At 60.5% G+C, this 20,631-nt stretch overlaps 1 protein-coding gene across 32 annotated transcripts; it reads left to right on the top strand.

The window, feature by feature from the left end:
* Positions 1-249: 249 nt before the first annotated feature.
* Positions 250-19,002, top strand: ANO9 (anoctamin 9). Of its 32 annotated transcripts, XR_014836661.1 has the most exons (26): positions 250-341; positions 1,236-1,393; positions 5,482-5,556; positions 5,661-5,786; positions 5,963-6,108; positions 7,280-7,326; positions 7,456-7,514; positions 7,596-7,669; positions 7,852-7,986; positions 8,288-8,384; positions 8,499-8,559; positions 8,657-8,739; positions 8,864-8,968; positions 9,049-9,144; positions 9,289-9,325; positions 9,571-9,682; positions 12,960-14,570; positions 14,894-15,797; positions 15,910-16,007; positions 16,151-16,281; positions 16,368-16,520; positions 17,332-17,479; positions 17,970-18,068; positions 18,141-18,234; positions 18,319-18,431; positions 18,530-19,002. XR_014836661.1 is itself a non-coding variant. In XM_085010329.1 (25 exons), the coding sequence occupies exons 3-25, from the start codon at positions 5,536-5,538 to the stop codon at positions 18,555-18,557; spliced, it is 2,187 nt and encodes a 728-aa protein (XP_084866455.1). In that variant the 5' UTR covers positions 250-341; positions 1,236-1,314; positions 5,482-5,535; the 3' UTR covers positions 18,558-19,002. The 32 variants fall into 32 exon arrangements, 24 of the variants coding, with proteins under 24 accessions (XP_084866455.1, XP_084866459.1, XP_084866454.1 ...); XR_014836659.1 differs by lacking the exon at positions 12,960-14,570 and having other exon boundaries at positions 1,236-1,314; positions 9,633-9,682; positions 15,740-15,797; XM_085010329.1 differs by lacking the exon at positions 12,960-14,570 and having other exon boundaries at positions 1,236-1,314; positions 9,049-9,210; positions 15,740-15,797.
* The last annotated feature ends 1,629 nt before the right edge of the window (positions 19,003-20,631 follow it).

Raw genomic sequence — 20,631 nt, 5'->3', positions numbered from 1 at the left:
GATGTGTCCCCGGCCACCGGCCACCGGGAGAGTGCTCAGAGCCACCCCCCCCAAGGATGCCAATCGATCCCAGCTTCCGGGGTAGCATCCCTCTGCAGGTGAAGGAGCAGCCTCAAGTTGAGTCGGGCTAACCCTTCCGGCGCCCCGCGGGTCACTGGCTCCTCCCCACCGCGCCGGGCGCGGCCCAGGGACCTGCGGAGGAGGGGGAGGAGGGCGAGGAGGGAGGGAGGGCGGGAAGGAGGGAGGGGTGAGTCCCACGCGGAAGTCTGGTAAGAGCGCTGGGCTGTGACAGCGGGTTCCCCTCGCAGACCGCGGCGCACCGCGCGGCCACCAGCATGCAGGTGAGTCGGCGCCCGCGGCCACGCCCACTGGACGAGGGTCGGCGCCCGAGGTCCCCCTGCCGGCTCGGCCGGCCGGCCTCCCCTGGAAGGTGCCTGTGGTCTTCCCTCCACCTGCCGGGCACAAAGGAGAGCAGCCTTCCTCCCGCCCTGTGGGGAAGGCACGTCCACCTCGGGGCCCTGAGCCGGCAGGAGGCCCCCAGACCCTGCAGCTCTGCCCTGCGGCCTCCGGGGTGGGCTGACCTGGGCTGACCTGGGACCTGGAGGAGAGGACTCTCAAATCAGGCAGGGCGGGGAGCCGGCCGAGGGCTGTGGACACCGCTTCTGGGGAGCAGAGCAGGAGGCTGGGGGCTCTGGGGAGGCAGGAGAACATCCCAGGAAGGTTCTTTTCTTCCCTCTGCCACGGGGAGGTCTCTGGGCTGTGGCCAGGCCTTGGGCGGCTCTGGGAGGGGACCCACACCGAGGTGGAGAACGAAACCAGCCTCCCACTTGTCCTCCTCAGGGCGCTCCCAGTGCAGGCCACGCAGGCGGCCTCTCACCCTGCCTCAGGCCTTGCAGGGCCAGCTCTGGAGCCGTGGGCATAATTGGGCTCTCTTGCCCACCCTTGCTCCCGCGCCAGCCCCAGCTGGGACAGGAGAAAGGATGGTGGGGAGGAAGCACATGATTTGGCCAAGGCGAGAGAATTAACCCTTGGAAAGAGACCTATGCAGGCAGCAAAGGGAACTTGGTGGCCCCAGCTGGATGTGGGCACGCCCTTCGGCTCTCAAATCCCTTTCTTCCATGGCTCCCCGTTGCCCCCCGCTGAAGGCCAGGCTCCTGTGATCTCAAGCAGCCAACACCCCCCGCGCCCCATCTCACTTCCTTTCGTCTCCCTTCTTGCCCCTCATGCTTCTGCAGAGCTGAAGGGCTGAGTACCACGTCTGTGTGCACACTAACCACCAACCCTTGGCGATGCTGAGTACTGCAACTCTGGGAGGTACTCGTACTGCTTGCTGCCCCTCAGGGCCCATCCACACCACCAGGGCAAGCTCAGGGCTACCTCCTCTGCCAAGCAGGTACCTCCCTGTCCAGGCCCCTGTGTCCACTCATACTGGGCACTACCCCTGAGAGCCGCACACAGAGCAGGCCGTGTCATCAGTGCGTGTCTGGGGTCAGTAAACACACAGACACATGGAAGGATGACCTGACCAAGGAGACAGAGGGGCAGAGGGGCGGATTCGGAAGCTGATGGGCCAGAGCTGAGGAGGGGGACTTGCTCGGGGAGGGCTCAGAGGCTAGGTGAGCAAGGGGGAAGCCTCTCCGTGTTTGCGCTCTTGGGGAGGATAGGAGGGTCCCTTCCCTGGGTGATGAGATGGCAACGTGCTGTGGCGCCCAGCCAGGAGGGCCCAGAGGTGGGCTGGGCCTGGGGTGTGACCCTCGGCGCGAGCTGGGCCATGGAGAGTGAGGGGAGGGCTCCAAGCAGCCTGCCCAGACTGGTCAGGAGCTGGGGGCAGTCACGTCTGTGCCGCGGCCTCCTTGGCCCCACTGGTGACCTGGAGCTGGGCTGGGAAGGGATGGAGAGAAGCAGGACTCCCCCAGCTCTGGTTCCCAAGCTCCCCCAGGAGCCGCTGCATCTTTAGAAGTATCGTCATCGGGAGCCAGTGGGCTCACCCACTGGGACTCTGGCCTGCGCCAGGCCCTGGGCCTTGGCCATGGGGCGTGCAGCCTGGAGGGCACAGGGGCTGAAAGGCTGAAGGGAGGACAACAGAGAGCCTGGTGCCCAGAGCCTGTGCACCTATCTGTGTTCAGGGACCTGCTGGGGGTCTGCTGTGGCAGGGCTGGGGTAACCCCGTTCCTGCTGTGAGGGTCTGGGAACCCGAGGGACAGGGACACAGGGGGCCCAGAGCCCTGGCTTTGGGGACACCAAGCAGTTTGGCTGGCCGGGGGAAGGGGCAGCTTCAGGTGAGCCTGGTTCCCACCTTTGAAGCCTCTCTCCCTGGAGGGCAGGTGGACAGATGGCCAGCGGACAGCCTGATCCTGAGGCTGGGGCTGTGGCCGTGGCTAGAGAGGGGACTTGCCTGCAGGTGGCCTAGGGATGAGGCTGGTGAACCCAGAGTATATGGGGCGCAGACTTTCGGCCCCGTCTGGCTGTGGGGTATGAGGGCTGGACCAGAGCTGGGCAAGGGGGACTCAGACCTGGCTGCCCTGCGACTGCTGGCCCATTGCTCATGGGTGACCAGGTCACTGCCTTTGCTCTGGGGGGTGGGGGCGCGTCCCTGTCCAGTGGCCTGAATCAGTGGTCGGGTCGGAGCCCAGAGGACACCTCTGGTCCAGATCACACACCAGCCTCCAGGGGAGGCTCTGGGTAATGCCCCATCGCTGTGTGGCATCTCTGACGGGGAGGGTGTCTGGGATCCGAGAGCTGCACCAGGTCCAGAAGTGTCATTTTGGGGGCTGCCTGAGGGCCAGCCTTCCGCCCCGGCCTCTGCAGACCCTTGTCAGTCTCTCCCCGCGCCCTCCTCCTGTCTGGATCCTAAAGTCCTGCCCTGTCTGGCTTCTCTGTGCCACCCCTCCCCACCCTGGGCCCCAGCTCCCCCAGCCATCCTTTGGCCTCAAGCCTGTGCTGATGTGCGGGCCTCTCTGCCTCTGGGGGACTGTCCACCACGGGCCCTCAAAGGCTCCTTCTGCAGGAGGCAGGGGGCCGGAGGCCGGGGCTGGTGGGGGACGGGGCAGGGGTATCTTCCTGGGTCCGAAGTCAAGTGCCTGAGGATCCGTTTCACCAGGACACGTGGCCCCTATGGGGACAAATCACAGAACCGGCTGCTAGTGACACACAGGTATCTGTCCCCATCCACCTGAGCCTTGACTCTCTTCCCCAGGGCAGAGGCGCCTCAGCCCAGGGCGCTCTCACTCCCTGCAAACTGGAAGGTACAGCTGAGCCTGGACATCTGCGGGCGGCTGCAGCCGCGCGGCGGGGCGGGAGAAGGGGACATTGTGCGAGGAGGGCGACCGCACTTCAGGAACACGGGGGCAGTGGGCCTGGTGAGCCCGCGACCCACAGGGGCAGAGTCTCAGTGGCAGAGTGGCCGTGCTGTGCCTGTGGGCACGGAGATGATGTCTGCATCTGCCCTGCCTCCCTGGGACTTTGGGTCCCATGTCCTAGTGACTGCTGTTCTGTGGTTGGATGTGATGCATTTCTTGGCTTTTGCGATGGAGACAGAGGGAGGAAAAGGGGGCAGACCTAGGCCTGGTCCTGGACCCAATAGTTCCTGGTGTGCATGGGGGTTGGGGGTGGAGTTGAGTTCCAGATTTAGCAAAACCAAATAAAAAATCGGCACCTAGTTAATTGAATTTCACATAAACAACATTGGGGGGTGTATAAGTATATCTCACGCAATAATTGGGATATACTTATACCAAAAGGTTATCTGTTGTTTATCTGAAATTCAAAAGTGCCTGGGTGGCCTGTATTTTACCTGGCAGTCCTCAAGGGCAGACTGGCTGGAGCAGTCTGGTGAGGCTTTTTGGAGGGGGTGGCCTTGAGCTAGGCTGGAATGTGGTTGCAAAGGAGAAGGGAGAGCAGGGGGGGACCAGAGGGACAAAGGCCTGGCCATCGGCAGGAGGGAAAGAAGCAGGGTCAGGGTGTGACAGGGTAGGAGAGCGCAGACTTGTGAGCCAGGAGAGGGGCAGTAGTGGTGATAGGCTGGCCGGAGGCCCCCACAAGAGCCCAGGGCCAGTGGGGGCCACAGTGGGGTGGGTGGCACCCAAAAAGGTGGGGTGCTCCAATGGACACCACCCCGGGGAGGGGGCAGGGTCCCTGTCCCTGGGGTCCCTGTGCTCCCGGGAGCTGCCAGCTGGGACATGGGCTGGAGTCTCTCCTACGGAGCCCACAGACTGCAGAGCCTATGCCGGGGTTACAGGACGCATCCTGCTTCTGGTCCAGCCCCTGGGGGCCGTCATGCCCAAGGCTGGGAGGAGTGGGAGCTTGTCTGAGGGCACACGGCGCTGGCACCTGCTGCGCTCTCCCCTCACCACAGCCCCAGGCTCCCCCCACGTGCCCTGCTCTGTCTGCCCTTGTCCCCCACCTGCTGCAGCCCCACCCCTCCTCCAGAGAAGGGGCCCGTGTCCCTTTGTCTCAAGCCCTCAGAGCTTGCTCTTTGTTCACTGGGAGTAAATGAGGCCTGAAGACACCCCTCCTCCGCTGCCACTCGATGCTAATCACAGCTGCTCCTGCTGTGTGGCTTCCCACAAGTGTCCCTCCAGAGTCATAAGGACCGTGCAGAGGCCCCAGTGCCCCGTCGCCTGGGGCGCTGGTCAAAGCCAAAAGCCCAACATGGTTTCGTTTTTGGTGTATAATTCATTTACAATACCATATTAGATTCCACATTTTAATAGATCCTCTGGAACTTTGAGGCTGTCTGACCAGTATACTTGCTGTGAAATGGGTTAAGGTGGTGCCTTTGGTCACGTAACACCATTTCCCCAAGTTTTAGTTCCATTTCTCCCCTCTTCCTAGTGCTCCTCTTCTGGAAGTGCCTTCTGGCATCTTCGCCCCCCCCCCTTTCTTTTTTGGCCCCCCCCGCAGCACATGGAGCTCCTGGGCCGGGGATCAGATCCGAGGTACAGTTGGGACTTACACCGCAGCTGTGGCAACGCCAGATCCTTAACCCGCGGTGCCGGGCCTGGGCTAGAACCCGCCTCCCAGGGCGCCAGAGATGCCACAGATCCTGTCGCGCCACAGCGGGAATGCCTTTGGCCCATTTTAAGCAGCATTGTCTTTTTTATGGGTCCTGGGAGCTCTTTGTATATATTTCTGAACAAACCTTCACCAGTTATTTGTGCTGTAGCCTCAGCGCAAGCGCAGCCCCACTGGAACTTTCCCACCCCATCCCAGCTTTATGCTTTGGGGTTTTTTTAGGTCACACCCAAAGCATGTGAAAGTTCCCAGGCCAGGGATCAAACCCACGCTGCAGCAGCGACCCAAGGCCCTGCAGAGACAACTTTCCCAGCTGGACCACAAGAGAACTCCCCCAGCTTTATCTTTTAACCCCTTTGGTGCCAGAGCACCTCGCCGGGGAAGCAGCGGTGAGCCCCGTGCTGCCTGCTCTCCCGTCCTGCCTGCTCTCCCGTCCTGCCTGCTCTCCCATCCTGCCTGCTCTCCCAGGGTGAAGAGCGCTTCCGGACCCTGGTGGGGAACGAAGGGGACAGCTTCCCTCTGATGGAGACCAATGCTTGTGAGGTGAGTCTCTGCTCGAGCCCCTCTGGGCTTGGTTCCACCTGCTCCCCCATGCCCTGCAGCTGGTCTGCCCGCTCCCAGCCCCGGCTCACACCTCCTTCCTGCAGGCGGAGGCCGCTGGACAGTGGGACTACGTCCTTGTGGCGGATCATCGCGCCCAGAGAGAGCCCCGGCTGGCCTCCCAGCAGCAGCGGTTCCTGGAGGAGCTCGGGAGCAAGGGCTTCCACCACAAGGTGGGCTGGCCGCGGGCCTCACCCGGGGGCAGGGGCCATGGGGAATGGCTGGATCCTGGGAGGAGCCTGAGAGGCGGCCTGTGGCCTTGTGCTTGAGGTGGAAGAGACAGGTCACTGGCCCTCGATGAAAGGGGAGGGTCCTAAGGTGGAGTAGAGGCCCACGCTGCCTCCCTCAGGTGTTGGAGGACCAGGAGAAGCTGTACTTTGGGATGCGAGCCGACAACAGCATCTTTGACCTCTACCGCACGCTTCTCAGGGAGCCTGAGGAGTTTGCTCCGAGAGCGGAGCTGGCCAGGCCAACTCCCGTCCCAGCCACCACCAGGTGAGAGGCTGGCCCAGACCTGGGGCCAGGAGGACCCCTGCCCACCCACAGGCCTGGTCCAGACCGGCAGCAAGGCTCCCAGGCCTGGTCCAGGGCAGAGGCCCCAGGGGCAGGGTCTGTGCCCCAGTCTCCTTGTCTGTGATAAGGAGAAGTGACATTTCTCACCTGCTGGAGTGTGGGAGGGTTGCCTGTGACTGTCCCTGTGCAGAGTGGAGGCCAGCCTTAAAGGGTGGGCAGGATTGGGAGAGGCCGAGAGGCCCTCCCACCGTCCCTCCTGGGCTCTGAGCTCCTTCCCTGCATTCGGGTCCTGACTGCTCTTCTCTAGACCAAATGCCCCTCCCTGGACCTCCGCCTCCGGCCTCCCAGGCACCTGGCAGCTCCTCCCTCTCCATGTACCTGCTTCCCCCCACCCAGTCATCCAGCCCCCCGAGCCTGTCCACCTGCCCTCCCCACCCCCCCCTCCATCGCCTTCCTGGCTCTGGCCCCAGCCCTCTGAACTCATCTGGGGCCTGGTCAGCGGAGACCAGCAAAGAGTCCTCCTGAAAGCTGGAGATGAGGCAAGAGAGGTTCTTCCTGTGAAAGCAGAACTGGCTGGTCTTGGGAGGGTGCATGAGTGGAGGCACCTTGGTAGGGCCTGGGAGGAGCAGGCTGTGGGGGATGCCCTGGGATGCTTGGGGCCTGGGTCTCATGTTCCAGGGAAGCATGACTCTGTAGTCAGATACCTGGATGTGGCACTTCCTGGCTGTGTGGCCTTGGTCAAGTACTCAACCTCTCTGAGCTTCGGTCTCCCCTTAGGGAAAATGGCTCACAGGAGTGTCAAGAGGATTTCTGCACATAAAGGGTGTGCTCTGGATGTGTGGGGGCTCCAGATGGAAGGTGTCATCGGAAGAGGGGGAGCTGGGAGGCGTCTGGGAGGGAATCCTGTCGAGCTGAGCTTGGGGCCCTGGGAGGAGAAGAACCACCCATGAGGGAGGCCCACCTGGAGCAGCTGGACCTGCAGAGGATTAAGGAGGTGGGAGGTGGGCTCCTCACGAGTCCTGGATTCAGGTCAAGCAGTCAGGGCAGGGGTCTGGGGGCTCTGCTGGGACGCAGAGGGCCCTGGGACCTGGCCTGATAGAGCAGGCCCAGCGAGGTCAAACGGGGCCATCCTGAGCCAGCTCTTGTGTTCTAGGATCCGAATTGTCAACTTTGTCCTGAACAGCCAGACGGCAGGTGGGGGTAAGGACTGAAGGGGCCCGTGGCCTGTGTGTGCAGCCCCCTGGGAAGGGCAGTCACGCGGCAAGAACGGGACAGGGCCTGCCCTGGCTCCTCACCCGCGTCTGACCCGAGAATCTCTGTGTCCACCAGACACATTCCAGGATTTGGTGAAGGCTGGGGTCTTTGAGGCCGGGTTCCCCCTACACAAGGTGAGAGGTGGGCCCGCGGGGCGAGGACCTGAGGGCAGGGCCCGAGGCAGGAAGCGCTCACTGCCTGTCACCTGCGCCCAGGGGGAGGAAGACCTAAAGAGGAAATGGGCCCAGTGGACAAACATGTTCCAAGAGCAGCCAATCGATGACATCAGGTAATACTGCCCCAGACACACCCAAGCCTCAAGCAGGCAGGTGTCTGTTCCCATTTAGACTCCCGGGGCTTCGACCCAGACTCTCCTTGGCCCCCTCCCCTGCGGCATGCCCCACCCAGGCGTTGGCCCCCGGATGCTCACCCCTGGTGGGAGTGGCCCTGACGGGGCAGCTGTGCCCGCAGGAACTACTTTGGTGAGAAGGTGGCCCTGTACTTCGCCTGGCTCGGCTGGTACACCTACATGCTGGTGCCCGCTGCCGCGGTGGGCCTCATCATCTTTCTGAGTGGGTTTTCCCTGTTCCACGCCAGCCAGATCAGGTGGAGTGGGGCAGAGAAGGGGCGGGACCGGGCATGGGCGGGGTCACGATGGGGCGGGACGGAGTCAGGGGGCGTGGAGGGGGCGTGGGCTGGGCGGGGTCACGATGGGGCGGGGCTGGTGGGGCGGGGGTCCGGGGAGATGCGTGGTGGGTGTGGGCGGGGTCGTCGAGGGGCGGGGCAGGGTGGGGCGGAGTCAGGGAAAGGGCGGGGCGGGTCCGGAAGGGGTGGGGCTGAGCGTGGGCGGGGTCCCACGAGGGGCTGCAGGAAAGTGCTGCAACCACCCCCGCCCCTGCACCCGCAGCAAGGAGATCTGCGAGGCCCACGACATCTACATGTGCCCTCGCGGCGACCACAGCCGCAGGTACCGGCGGCTCTCGGAAACCTGCACCTTTGCCAAGGTTTGCGCCTGGGGACGCGGCCACGGGTGCACCCAGAGAAGGGGAAGCTGGCTCGCCCTGCCCGGGTGATGGGCCGGGGAAGGCCGCCCCAGGCCCACGCGCCCCTCTCCCCAGCTTACCCACCTTTTCGACAACGAGGGCACCGTGCTGTTTGCCATCTTCATGGCTTTGTGGGGTGAGTCGCTGGGCATTCGGGGAGGCCAGCCTGAGCCCCACACCACGAGGGACGCACCATGAGGCCTCAGCCTCCCCCCCCCCCGCCCCCGCCACAGCCACCGTGTTCCTGGAGATCTGGAAGCGCCAGCGCGCCCGCGTGGTCCTGCACTGGGACCTGTACGGCTGGGACGAGGACCAGGTGAGGCTGAGCCAGGAGACCAGGCCCAGAGGCCTGTGTGGCCCCGCATGAGTCTGCTGTGTCTGAGCCGTGCGGGTCAGAGGCATGGATCCCGGCTCTGAAGCTTGCTCGGTCCCTTCCACAGGAGGAGATGGCGCTCGAGCTCATCAACTGCCCTGACTCCCAGCCGCGCCTGCACCAGCACTCGTACGTGCGGAGCGGCATCATCTTCCTCCTGACCCTGTTGATGGTACGCCCAGGGCTGCCGCGGGGCCGGGGCTGGGTGGGGCAGCCCCCCGAGCCCCACCCATCCCGCCACCCCTCCCGCAGATCTGCCTCATGATTGGCATGGCCCACGTCCTGGTGGTCTACCGTGTCCTGGCTGCTGCCCTCTTCAACTCGGCCTTGCCCTTCCTGGAGGAGCAGGTGACCACGGCCGTGGTGGTGACCGGGGCCCTGGTGCACTATGTGACCATCCTCGTCATGACCAAGGTGGGGCGGGCAGGAGGGGCGGGGCGCGGGGCGGGGCTCGCTGAGCTCCGAGCTGAGCCCTTGTCTCCCCGCCCGCAGATCAACAAGTGTGTGGCCCTGAAGCTTTGCGACTTTGGTGAGCTAAGCCCCTCTCTGGCTTCTGGGGGCAGGATTCAGCGTGGGGGTCTTAGAGCCCTAGGATGGGGGAAGGGCCCCCCCAAGAGGCCAGAGGCTCCCTCCTAGGAGACAGGTGAGGGTTGCAGGTGTCCCTGAGCTGTCAGGATAGGTACAGGCTGGGCATGGGCCTGTCGTGGGGGGGACAGGCGTGGGCCTGTCATCAGGGTGAGAGGTGGGGGAGGGACGGCCCACCTCTCATTCCAGAGAAGCCCAGGACCTTCTCAGAGCGAGAGAGCAAGTTCACCATCAGGTTCTTCACTCTGCAGTTCTTTGCCCATTTCTCCTCCCTCATCTACATCGCCTTCATCCTGGGCAGGTAAGGGCACCTGCTCCCACCTGCCTCGGTTGTCCCCACCTTAAAAATGGAAATACCTTCTTAAATTTTAAAAACCAATCATGCACAGAACATGTGGAAACCCAGCAGAGAGATGTGCGAAGGAGGCCGCAGCAAACCGCGGCTACCCAACCCACAGCCCTAGAAATGACGCTGTAACTTTGTTGGGTCTTCCCAGACGTTTTTAGGCATTTAAGCACACACACCCCCACTGACATAAGCGGTTTTATCACGTAGATGCGTGTACCTGCTTTGCACTGAAGACACACTGTAGGCCTCTCCCACGTCTGCATACGGGTGGTGAGGCTTTGTGTGTAGAAATGTACTATGAGCATTCTTTTGTGGAACGTCCTGGAGTTTATTTAAGCACTTCGGTTGGTGGGCCTTTGCGTTAATTCTGGTTTTGAGCGTTATACATGGCGCTGTGGTGGACACCCCACTTCACGCACAGGCACCCACGTCCCCTCCCTTGTCTCACCAGTGAAATGAACCTCTTTGGTCCAATCAAAATACAGTTATCTTTTCAGAAGAAAAGAATTGCTCTGTGTGTACTCTGTGTTTGCTTAAATTTTGGAAGTTACATACACATTACCAGTTAATGCCAAACTCTCTAGCAGAACTTAAAAAAAGCCAAACAAACAAGAGTTCCTGCTGTGGCTCAGAAAGTCACAAAACTGACTAGTATCCATGAGGATGTGGGTTCGAGCCCTGGCCTCACTTAGTGGGCTAAGTATCCTGAATTGCTGTGGCTGTGCTGTAGGCCAGCAGCTGCAGCTCCTACTCTGCCCCTTGCCTGGGAACTTCCGTATGCCTCAGATTTGGTCCTAAAACAACAACAACAGCAAAAGCAACTCCTGAGTTCCTGCTGTGGTGCAGTGGGTTAAGAGTTCAACTACATCGGCTTGGGTTGCTGTGGAGGTGTGGGTTTGATCCCCGGCCCAGCTCAGTGGGTTAAAGGATCCAGCATTGCCGCAGCTGCAACTCAGATTCATTCCCTGGCCCGGGAACTTCCATATATCATGGGTGTGGCCATATTAAAAACAAACAACTCTTGGAGTTCCCGTCATGGCGCAGTGGTTAACGAATCCGACTGGGAACCATGAGGTTGAGGGTTCGATCCCTGGCCTTGCTCAGTGGGTTAAGGATCTGGCATTGACATGAGCTGTGGTGTAGATTGCAGACAGGGCTCGGATCCCGCGTTGCTGTGGCTGTAGTATAGGCCAGTGGCTACAGCTCCAACTGGACCCCTAGCCTGGGAACCTCCATATGCTGAGGGAGTGGCCTAAGAAAACAGCAAAAAGACAAACAATCGAACAAACAGACAAAAACCAAACAACTCTTCCCAGTATGTTCCAAGACATCATGCGGTCCTTGGAGATGCCCCCTCGCCTGGCATCTGTCTCTTTCCCTCGGGGCTGTGCTTGGCCCTTTCATCCTGTGAAGCCCCTCGTTTTCTGCCATGTGAGACCCCATGTTTTCTGGTGGTTTCCTGAGAAAGGGGACGTGGGAAATTGCACGTGCTTAGTTTCCTTTTTTTTTTTTTTGGCTCTTTAGGGCCTTGCCCGCAGCATGTGTAGGTTCCCAGGCTAGGGGTCTAATTGGAGCTGCTGGCCCACACCACAGCCACAGAAACGCCACATCGGAGCCGCGTCTGTGACCTACACTGCAGCTCACAGCAATGCCGGATCCTTAACCCACTGAGTGAGGCCAGGGATTGAACCTGCAACCATGGTTCCTCGTCGGATTCGTTTCTGCTGCGGGAACTCTGCGCAGTTTCCTTTTTATGAAGGGCCTGATGAGCGCTTGCTGGAGTCATTGTCTTCCTTAGACCTGGGAAGGATTTTTTTGTTTCCGCTTCGTGTTCTGTTCCACAAGTCTCATGGTGTCGCGGTTCCGACTCTGTGTACCTTCTCGCTGTCCCCTGTCTTCTGAAATTCCTCAGCAGGGTGACGTGATGGGTCCTTTGCCTTCGAGGCGCTGCAGTAAGTCACACCTTCCTCACACGCCAGCTTTTCTCCCCGCGGGATGATTCCACCACTACACAAACATGCTGTCACATTCTTTCAAAAGATCTTCCCTGGAGGCTCAGAGGGTAAGGGTCTGGCATTGTCACTGCTCTGGCTCGGTCGCTGCCTTGGGGAGGATTTGATCCCTGGCCCCACAATTTCCATATGCCGCAGGCACAGCCAAAATAGTAATAATAAAGAAAATAAAGCATCCTTTCAAAAAAGCAAAAAACCTCAGCATCCTATTCCGTTTCGGGTTCTCCCCTCTCCTGCTTCCCCCTCCCCTGTACCGCTTGCTGCCTCCCGGCTGCTGGCCTTTGCTGTCCGCCGACCTCTGCACGTCATCCGACCCAGAGCCCCGGTCCCTCAGGCCCTCTCTTCCCTGCTGCCTCCTGCTCCTGTCCCGCCTCGTTCCCCCCGCAGCCCCGCCACTCGGGACACATTTCTTTGTTCACTGTCTCTCGCTCTTTCTCCTGGAAATGGCAGTTCCGGGGCCGGGAGTGTGGCCCTTGTCCTTTGCTGGACTCGCAGCACCTGCCGTGGGCCCGGTACATGGAATCCACGGGCCCGGAGCCTCGTGTCTTTCGATGCTGAGTGATTTTCCCGCATCCTGTGTCGTTTCCCTCTGCTCCCTGCTGTGGAATTGTTTCCGTTTGGAAATTGGACCTGCTGAATTGGTCATCTAATTTTCTCTGCTTTTTTCCCTCCCATTCTTGTTCCAGCTTCTGGGAGTTTTCCTGACTCTGTTTTCCAGCCGTTCAACTGAAAATGCTTTGCTTCTGCTTACAGTCTTAATTTCAGAGCACTCCTTTTTTTTTTTTTTTTTTTTTTTTTAATCTTTTCAGGGCCACTCCTGAAGCATATGGAAGTTCCCAGCCTAGGGGTTGAATCGGAGCTACAGCCACCTACCTATGCCACAGCCACAGCAACGCCAGGTTCTTAGCCCACTGAGCGAGGCCAGGGACAGAACCAGGGAATTCCCTGACATCCTGTTTAGGCTCCCTGAATTTTCCTCTTCTCTCTCTTTATTTTAAACCCGCATCCTCATGGATACTAGTTCAGTTTGTAACCTGTTGAGCCACAGTGGGAATTCCCCCTCTATTTTTTTTTTTTTTTAAATAGCATCCTTTTCTTGTGTTCATAGACACAGTGCTTTCTTCAGGGTATCAGCGTTCTCTCTTCCCTTAAGTTCTTGCCTGTTCTCTCATTACCTCATTTCCTAAAAGGTCTGTCTTTCTGTTTCTTTGTCCTAGTTCATCACTTTTGTCCACCTGGGTTTCCTCGTGGCTGAAGATTCCTAGCTCTCCATTCACTCCGAAGAACGAAGGATGGAGTTGCCTTTCCTTGGCATGGTGGGATGGGTCTTTCTGAGAATAGCTTGCAGCCAGTGCACACATGTGCAGTCTATCCTGAGTGCCTCCCATGGACCAACTCTAGTCTGCACAGCGGTCCTATGGGGTAGGGACTCTCTAATCCCCATTTCGCAGAGGAGTTGACCGGGGCACAGAGAGGCTAAGAAACTATCTCAGGGTCACACAGTTGGCAGGTGGTAGAGCAGATAGAAGCCAGAGTCTGACTCCTTCTGTGCACCACCCCTGCCTGTGGTCTCCAGGAAAGGTGGTGAAAGCCTATCCAGTTACCTGTGTGACTCTAGAGTCAGTTTCTTTTATGTTTCTTTATAGTTCCTGTTTTTCTCTTTCTTTTTTTGTTGCACTTGCTGCATGTGGAAGTTCCTGGGCCAGAGATGGAGCTTGTGCCATAGCAATGATCCAAGCCACTGCAGTGACAAGGCTGGATCCTTAATCCACTGGGCCACAAAGGAACTCCTATAGCTCCTATTTTTCATGCCAGGATCTGAAAGGCCTGTCCCTCCTCAAAATTAAAAGTGCATTCGGCTGGGATTTCCTTTAGATGCTTTCGGTTTCAACATTTTTTTAGGCCACACCCCTGGCATGTAGAAGTTCCTGGACCAGGGATCGAACCTGAGCCACAGCAGTGACAATGCCAAATCCTTAACCACTAGGCTACCAAGGAACTCCTGGTTTCAACATTTTAAGCATTCAAATCTTTGATTCACAAGGAATTTGTTTTGTTGCAGGGGCAGAGCAAGGAAGCCTGTTTGTTGTTTTCCAAATGGCAGCCAGTTATTTCCAAACCATTTATCGACTGTCTGTCACCGTCACCAGCACTTGGTCACGTACCAAGTGCCGTCATTTGCTTGAATGTGCCGTATTTCTGCAGATTCTGCGTTTAATCTAGTAGCTTACTGTGTGATTAGTGCTGTGTGACACCTTACTGTCAGATAGGGAATTTCCTTTTCCTCTTTCACTTTTTCTTTTTTATAGGTATTTACATGTTCATTTTTCTAGGTGTACTTTAATTTTTGTCAAGCTACATCAAGATTCTGTGCGAATCTTGTGGGAATCACTGCTTAAGATCACAGTGAAATGATACATTCTTTCAGGAAGGATTGAAATAGAAACTTAATTTTCTATTACCGACCACAGCTTAGTGACTTTAAGCAACACACGTCCCCAGGCCAGGAGGCCAAAGCAGGTTCCACTGGGCTGAAATCATGCTGTCAGCAGGGCTGTGCCCTGTCTGGAATCTACATTCTTGCCTTTCTCAGCTTCTAGTAGCCGCCTGATGTTCCCTGGCTCCTGCCCCCCGCCCCCCCGCCCCGTGTCTTCAGAGCCAGCAGTGTGTCAGGCTTTCCTTCTCATCCTGCCATCTCTCTGCTTGTCTTTTCCTCATTTAAGGACCCTGGTGGAGTTCCCGTCATGGCTCAGCAGTAAGGAACCCAACTAGTTTCCATGAAGATTCGGGTTCGATCCCTGGGCTCCCTCAGTGGTTAAGGATCCGGCGTTGCTGTGAGCCTTGGTATGGGTCGAAGATGCAGCTTGGATCCCATGTTGCTATGACTGTCGTGTAGGCTGGCAGCTGCAGATCCGATTGGACCCCTAGCCTGGGAACTGCCATATGCCGCAGGTGCGGCCCTAAAAAGAAAAAAAAGCAAAGACAAACCCACAACCTTAAGTTTTTCTATCAAAGAACAAAGTTTCTCTAGCCAAGTCTTTTTCATCTTTTGAGGGCCACGCCTATGACATATGGAGTTTCCCAGGCTAGGGGTCCAATCTGAGCTTCAGGTGCAGGCCTACGCCACAGCCGTAGCAACATGGGATCCGAGCTGCATCTTCAACCTACACCACGGCTTACCGCAACGCCGGATCCTTGGGCCACTGAGTGAGGCCAGGCATCGAACCTGTATCCTCATGGATACTAGTTGGGTTTGTTACCACAGAGCCAGGACAGGACCTCCTAGTCAAGTCTCGTTTTCATGTTCTTTAGCTGTTTTCTAGTTTCCCCCATATGGGTCCCCCAGATTTCTTGTGAATTTCACTCTAGTGTTTTATAATTTTTGCTGCAATCTGTGACAGCTATTTCTTCCTGCTACATTTGTCAGTGGTTTTGTTGCATCTATGGAAGCGAGTTAAGCTTGCTATCAGTTTTGTGTCTGCTCTGAGCATTTGTTAGTTGATTTTTCTGCCATCTTTTAGTTGACTTATTTTGGTTTTCCAAACCTATAATCAAAATTTCAAAATAGTCGTTTTTTCCTTTGCAAACGTACAGACCGGTAGTTGTCGTGGACTTGCAGGCCAACACCATGAAGCACGGGCCAGCGTTTGCGTTAACAGAGTTTACGTATATTTTTATCATGGAAAGCCCATGATTTCAAAACAAAGCAACCCTATATGCATAGTAACATTTTCGAGAAACTGAAACTATTCCTAATGGGCCTTGTCTAGACTGTGTATCTGAGCCTGTGAACAGCTGGGTGGTCCCCTGTGGATGTGTGGGTGTGTGTGGCGGGGGTGGGGGTGGGGTCCTGGGCATAAGCCGTGCATCAGCACCCAGCCTCTGCTCCCCTGCGGGGTGGGTCTCTTCCCATCCTCTCCACTCCTCTCTCCTCTCCCTCCCCCACCCCGGCAGAGGCAAGGGCCGGCCCCTCCCTCAGCCTTGCTGCCCTTCTCAGGATCAATGGTCACCCTGGCAAGTCCGTGCGCCTGGCGGGGCTGTGGAAGCTGGAGGAGGTCAGTCTGTCCCGGATGCCTACCGCCCTTTGCCTGAACCACGCTCCCTCCCAGGCTCCCCCTCCTCCGACCCGCCACCTCCAGGGCCTGACTCCCACTCTTGCCCCCGCAGTGCCATCTCAGCGGCTGCATGATGGACCTGTTCGTGCAGATGGCCATTATCATGGGTCTGAAACAGACGCTCAGCAACTGCATGGAGTACCTGCGCCCGTGAGGACCGGCCTCCCTCCCCGGGGATCCCGGTGGCCCCACCCTCACCGAGGGACCCTGCGGCCGCTGCTTGGCCCCAGAGCCGCCAGCCCCGAGGGGCCCCGGCCCCCTTCCCGGACCCCACTGGCTCTCCTCGCCCCCAGGTGGCTGGCCCACAAGTGGCGCTCGATGCAGGCTACCGTGTCCCGGGACCCTGAGCTGAGGCGCTGGCAGCACAACTACCTCCTCAACCCGGTCAACACCTTCAGCCTGTTCGATGAGTTCATGGAGATGAGTACGCGAGGGAGGCGGGGATGCAGCGCGAGGAGGCTGAGGGGGCGCGGGGCGCGGGGGCCCAGAGTGACAAGCCCCGCTCCCTAGTGATCCAGTATGGCTTCACCACCATCTTCGTGGCTGCCTTCCCGCTTGCCCCGCTGCTCGCGCTCTTCAGCAACCTCGTGGAGATCCGCCTGGATGCCATCAAGATGGTCAGGTTGCAGCGGCGCCTGGTGCCACGCAAGGCCAAGGACATTGGTCAGTGGCCCCACCGGGCGGCCGAGGAGAGTGGGGCCCTCCAGCCAGGGGGCAGGGGTGGTGGGGGGTGCTGGTGCCCCGCCAGTCCCCCTGCAACAACCACTCTGAGCAGGGGGGGGCAAGATGTGGCCTTCACCCTACAGACAGCCCCCAGTCCTTCTCCAGAGGGTCTTCAGCCGAGGTTGGAGGTTGGGCCCACAGGGGGTTCGGACCCCAGGAAGAGGCAGGGCTGGCAGGCACCTTGCAGCCCCTCCATCCCACGACAGGATGGGCTGAAGCGCCAGCAGCCGCCCTGCAGAGCGCCATGCAGGAGGGCTGGACTCAGAGCAGGGAGCTGAGGGAGAGAGGGGTCCAGCAGTTGGGGACAGGGACTGAGAGCAGGTGGCCTCCGTCACCTGGACTGGCCTTGCTGGGGTGGACAGTGTCGGGGATGAACAGAGGGGGGTGATGCTGGATGTGGGAGGGAGAAGTGCACAGGGGGCCTCAGCCTTGGGCCCAGGTTAAGGGGGTCCACCTGGGGTGAGGACCCAGGAAGGGGAGCAGGCCTGGGGGCAGCTGAAGGGTTCAGGCAGAAGATGTGGGCGCTGGAGGCCCGAGCCCCTCCCTGTCCCTGGCAAAAAGGGGGGTGCAGAGGCTGTGCTCTGTCAGTCCCGCCCAGATCTTCCTCACCAGTGACCTGGCCTCATGGCTGCCACAGGCAGAGTTGTCCCAAGGCCCGTAGCCATCCAGGCTCCCAGCCTTGGGGGATCCTTGAGTGGAGGTGTGGTAGGCGGTGCAGGTGGACCAGGCCTCACCCCCTGCTGTGGCCCAGGGACCTGGCTGCAGGTGCTGGAGATCATCGGCGTGCTGGCGGTCATTGCCAACGGGATGGTCATCGCCTTCACATCTGAGTTCATCCCCCGAATCGTGTACAAGCACCGCTATGGCCCCTGCCGACAGGGGGCCCAGCCTGCTATCGAGTAAGGGGACACAGCCCCCCAGCCCCCGGGGGAGCCTCGAACGGTCCAGAGACCCCTGGGAAACTGGCCCAACCACAGCCCAGCCCCGGGGAGCCCAGGAGTGCTGACTGGGACCCCAGCGGGGGATGAGGGTCCCAGAAGCAGCTGTTTTCTGTGCAAGTACCAGAATGGCTCCCCTCCCGAAGTCAGACCCCTGCGGTCTGTGCAGGGTCCTTGTCCAGCTCTGGCAGCCCTGCGGGGCACCGCTGACCTGCAGTCAGGTCTCCAGGAGTCTCCCCCAGCCCGGCTCCCCTCAGCCCCTGGCAAGGAAGGCAGGTGGCAGCTCCTGGGGTCCCTTCAGCCTCCTCCAGGGGCCCCTCTCCTGCGTACAGAGATGGAGGGGGTCTGCCCTGGGTCCCACCCTGGTGACCCCCAGCAGGCAGGAATCAGTCCCAAGCCAGCACCCCGGAATCCTGAAGGGGCCACCGCAAACTCCTCTCCCCTCCCCCAGCTGCCTCACAGGCTACGTCAACCACAGTCTGTCCGTGTTCTTCACCAAGGACTTCCAGGACCCTGTCCAGACAGAGGGCGAGAACGTGACCGAGTGCAGGTCTGGACCCCCTGCCCCATGAGCGTGCCCTCTGAACTCCTGACCCCTGACCTCAGGTGCTCCCCACCCTAGGTACCGGGACTATGGCACCACTCAGGACTCCAACCTCACGGAGCAGTCCTGGGTCCTCCTGGCCATCCGCCTGGCCTTCCTTATCCTCTTCGAGGTGAGCCAGGACGGGGGGTGGGGGGGGTGGGCTCGCTGGCCCCACCTAAAACCTCCCCACTCAGCCCCCGCCCTTGCTTCCCAGCACGTGGCCTTGTGCATCAAGCTCATTGCTGCTTGGTTTGTGCCCGACACCCCTCAGTCGGTGAAAAACAAGGTCCTAGAGGAGAAGTACCAGAGACTCCGGGAGAAGATGTGGTGAGGCGGGGCGGGGCTTGCCGGGCGGGCGGGGCGGGGCTTGCCGGGCGGCCCGGCCCCCATTTCTGTTTCCAGCTCAACCCCGTTTCTGTTTCCAGTTCCAGCCCCAAGAGCACAGACGTGTAGGGGACCCAGAGCTGGTCCTGGGGCACTGGTGCCCAGGGGCCAAGACTCAGAGCTGCCACCACCGCCTCCCACCCAAGCCCTGGCTGTGCGGGTGGTGTGTGTGCGGGGGGGGGGGGGCTTTCAGAAGACGTACATATGCGTGGGGGTCCTGGGAGCCACGGTTTGCGGGGGAGGTCCTGTGAGCTGCACTCTTGTCTGCGCTCTGTGGCGCCTGTTCCATCTGTTGGGGCTCAGGCTTGGAACTGCCTGACCTGAACGCTGCGTGACCCTTGCCACCTACAGAAGAGGGTGGGTGGGAGGGGCCTCTCATACAGTCACAAAGCAGGAAAACCGGCCCGTTTCCTGGGCCTCCCTCTGTCTTCTGGGCCCCAGATCCTGTCCCACACCTCTGACTCCCCTCATCCAGCAGAATCGTCTGTAATAAAATCAAACTTCTCTGTGTCGATTTCTGGGCCTCTGGTGGATTATGTTTGCCCTCAGGGGTAGCTAGGAAACTGAGGCCCTGGAGCAGAAAGGCCTGGAATGTGGTAGCCTCCTGATCCTGCTTTGGTTTCATCAGGGCGCCTTAGAGAGGGCCTGTCCTCCCTGCACCAGGGGTTTCGGGGCAGGAGTCAAGGCAGGCTTCCTGGAGGAAGAGGAAGAGCGTGGGAGGAGGGGCAGAGGCACACAAGGGGCCCCTGAGGATGGTGGAATTTCCGAGGAGTCCCCCGGGCGCCGAGACTCTCTAGGCTGGTTAGGCCGGTTCGGCTTCTGCCCCCCAGGCGCGGCAGCCGAGGTTCCAGGGGGCTGAGCGCAGGACAGTCTTGAGCACCCGCCTTGGGCGCAAAGCGGGACGCTTAGGTCCGCCCTCGGCATTGGCTGCTGGGCGGGGCTGCACCTGCTGCTGCCGCTGTCGCCGCTGCGCACCTGGCCCAGGTGAGCCGCTCCGCCCTCGCGGCCGCGCGAGCCTCAGGTCTCGGCAGCAGGTGAGTGGCAATCGCGGCCCCTACCCGCGGAGGTGAGTGGAGATCGACTGCTCTTGGGAGCCAGGACCAGGCCTGGAGTTTGGGGGGGCCGAGGTGTCCCTTGCCCCGAGGGGCCTCTGGGCCGTGGTGGCTGCGGTTCCGAGAGTAGTGCCCGGGAGCCCGGCCAGCCGCCTGCGTCCCAGCCCCGTGGCCCTTGTCCGGGCGTGGGTTGCTCTTCCCGCTCCGCCGGACGTGGCCAGAGGCCTCCTCGTGGCTGCTGCCCAGGAGGGAGAAGAGGGGCGCCGAGGCGCGCGAGGACCCCCATCGCCGCCCCAAAGTCGGATCCCAGGCCTGAGGCTTCCCGGGGCGCCGGGAGAGGGCAGAAAAACCAGCTGGTACCGCTGCGCACCGGTCTCCAGGCGGAGCTCCGCCGCCCGCGCGCGCCCCCGCCGTCCGCGCGCGCCCCCGCCTTCCGCAGCGCTGCGCTCCCCGCCCCCGCCCCGCCTGCTCACCGCACCTGCAGGGTGGCGACTACTAAGGCCGGTCCACCCCTCCGGGAAGGCGGGGCACGGGTGTGGGATGTGTGGCGGGGAGCCGCCGCCGTGTGGGCCCGGGACAGTACGAAGGAGCCTCCGGGCTTGCTGAGCCACAGACTGCGGTGCCCGCTCTTTCCTTCAGGGGACCGTCCGGGGCTGCGCCTCCCAGACGAGGGGCTGGGGGTGCTGAGCAGCGAGCCAGACAGCAGGGCGGGGGAACAGGGAGCGGGCGCCGGCCTGCGGCGTGGGGACTGCAGCCCGTCCCGCGCCGCGGGAACCGGGGCACCGGTGTGAGGCCTGAGGGCAGGAGGAGCCGTGGCTTTCTAGGAACCACGCGGCGCGCGGCCGAGGGTGGTGGGCAGTGCAGGGGGCGGGCTTGGGCTCCTAAGGGCTGTTCTCGAGAGCGCCTGAGGCGAGTGGGGTTTTGCTGTCTTTGGGGAGTGAGCCTGGGGACCGAAGAGGGCAGGGGTGGACGTCAGCCAAAGGAGCGGGGCACCCAGCTCTGGCTGTCAGATAGGGGACGGATGGGCCCGCAGAGCCACGGACAGACCTGCCGAAGCTTTGAGAGGCAGCCCGGTTAGCTGGGGAGCCCAG

This window comes from Sus scrofa, chromosome 2 (assembly GCF_054392235.1).
Source record: "Sus scrofa isolate SSC_HxYL_T2T_F1_AM1 chromosome 2, Sscrofa_HxYL_maternal_Yorkshire_Landrace_v2.0, whole genome shotgun sequence".
Taxonomy (NCBI): domain Eukaryota; kingdom Metazoa; phylum Chordata; class Mammalia; order Artiodactyla; family Suidae; genus Sus; species Sus scrofa.
The sequence above is the reverse complement of the archived record's forward strand: the minus strand, read 5'-3'. Positions and strand labels throughout refer to the sequence as shown.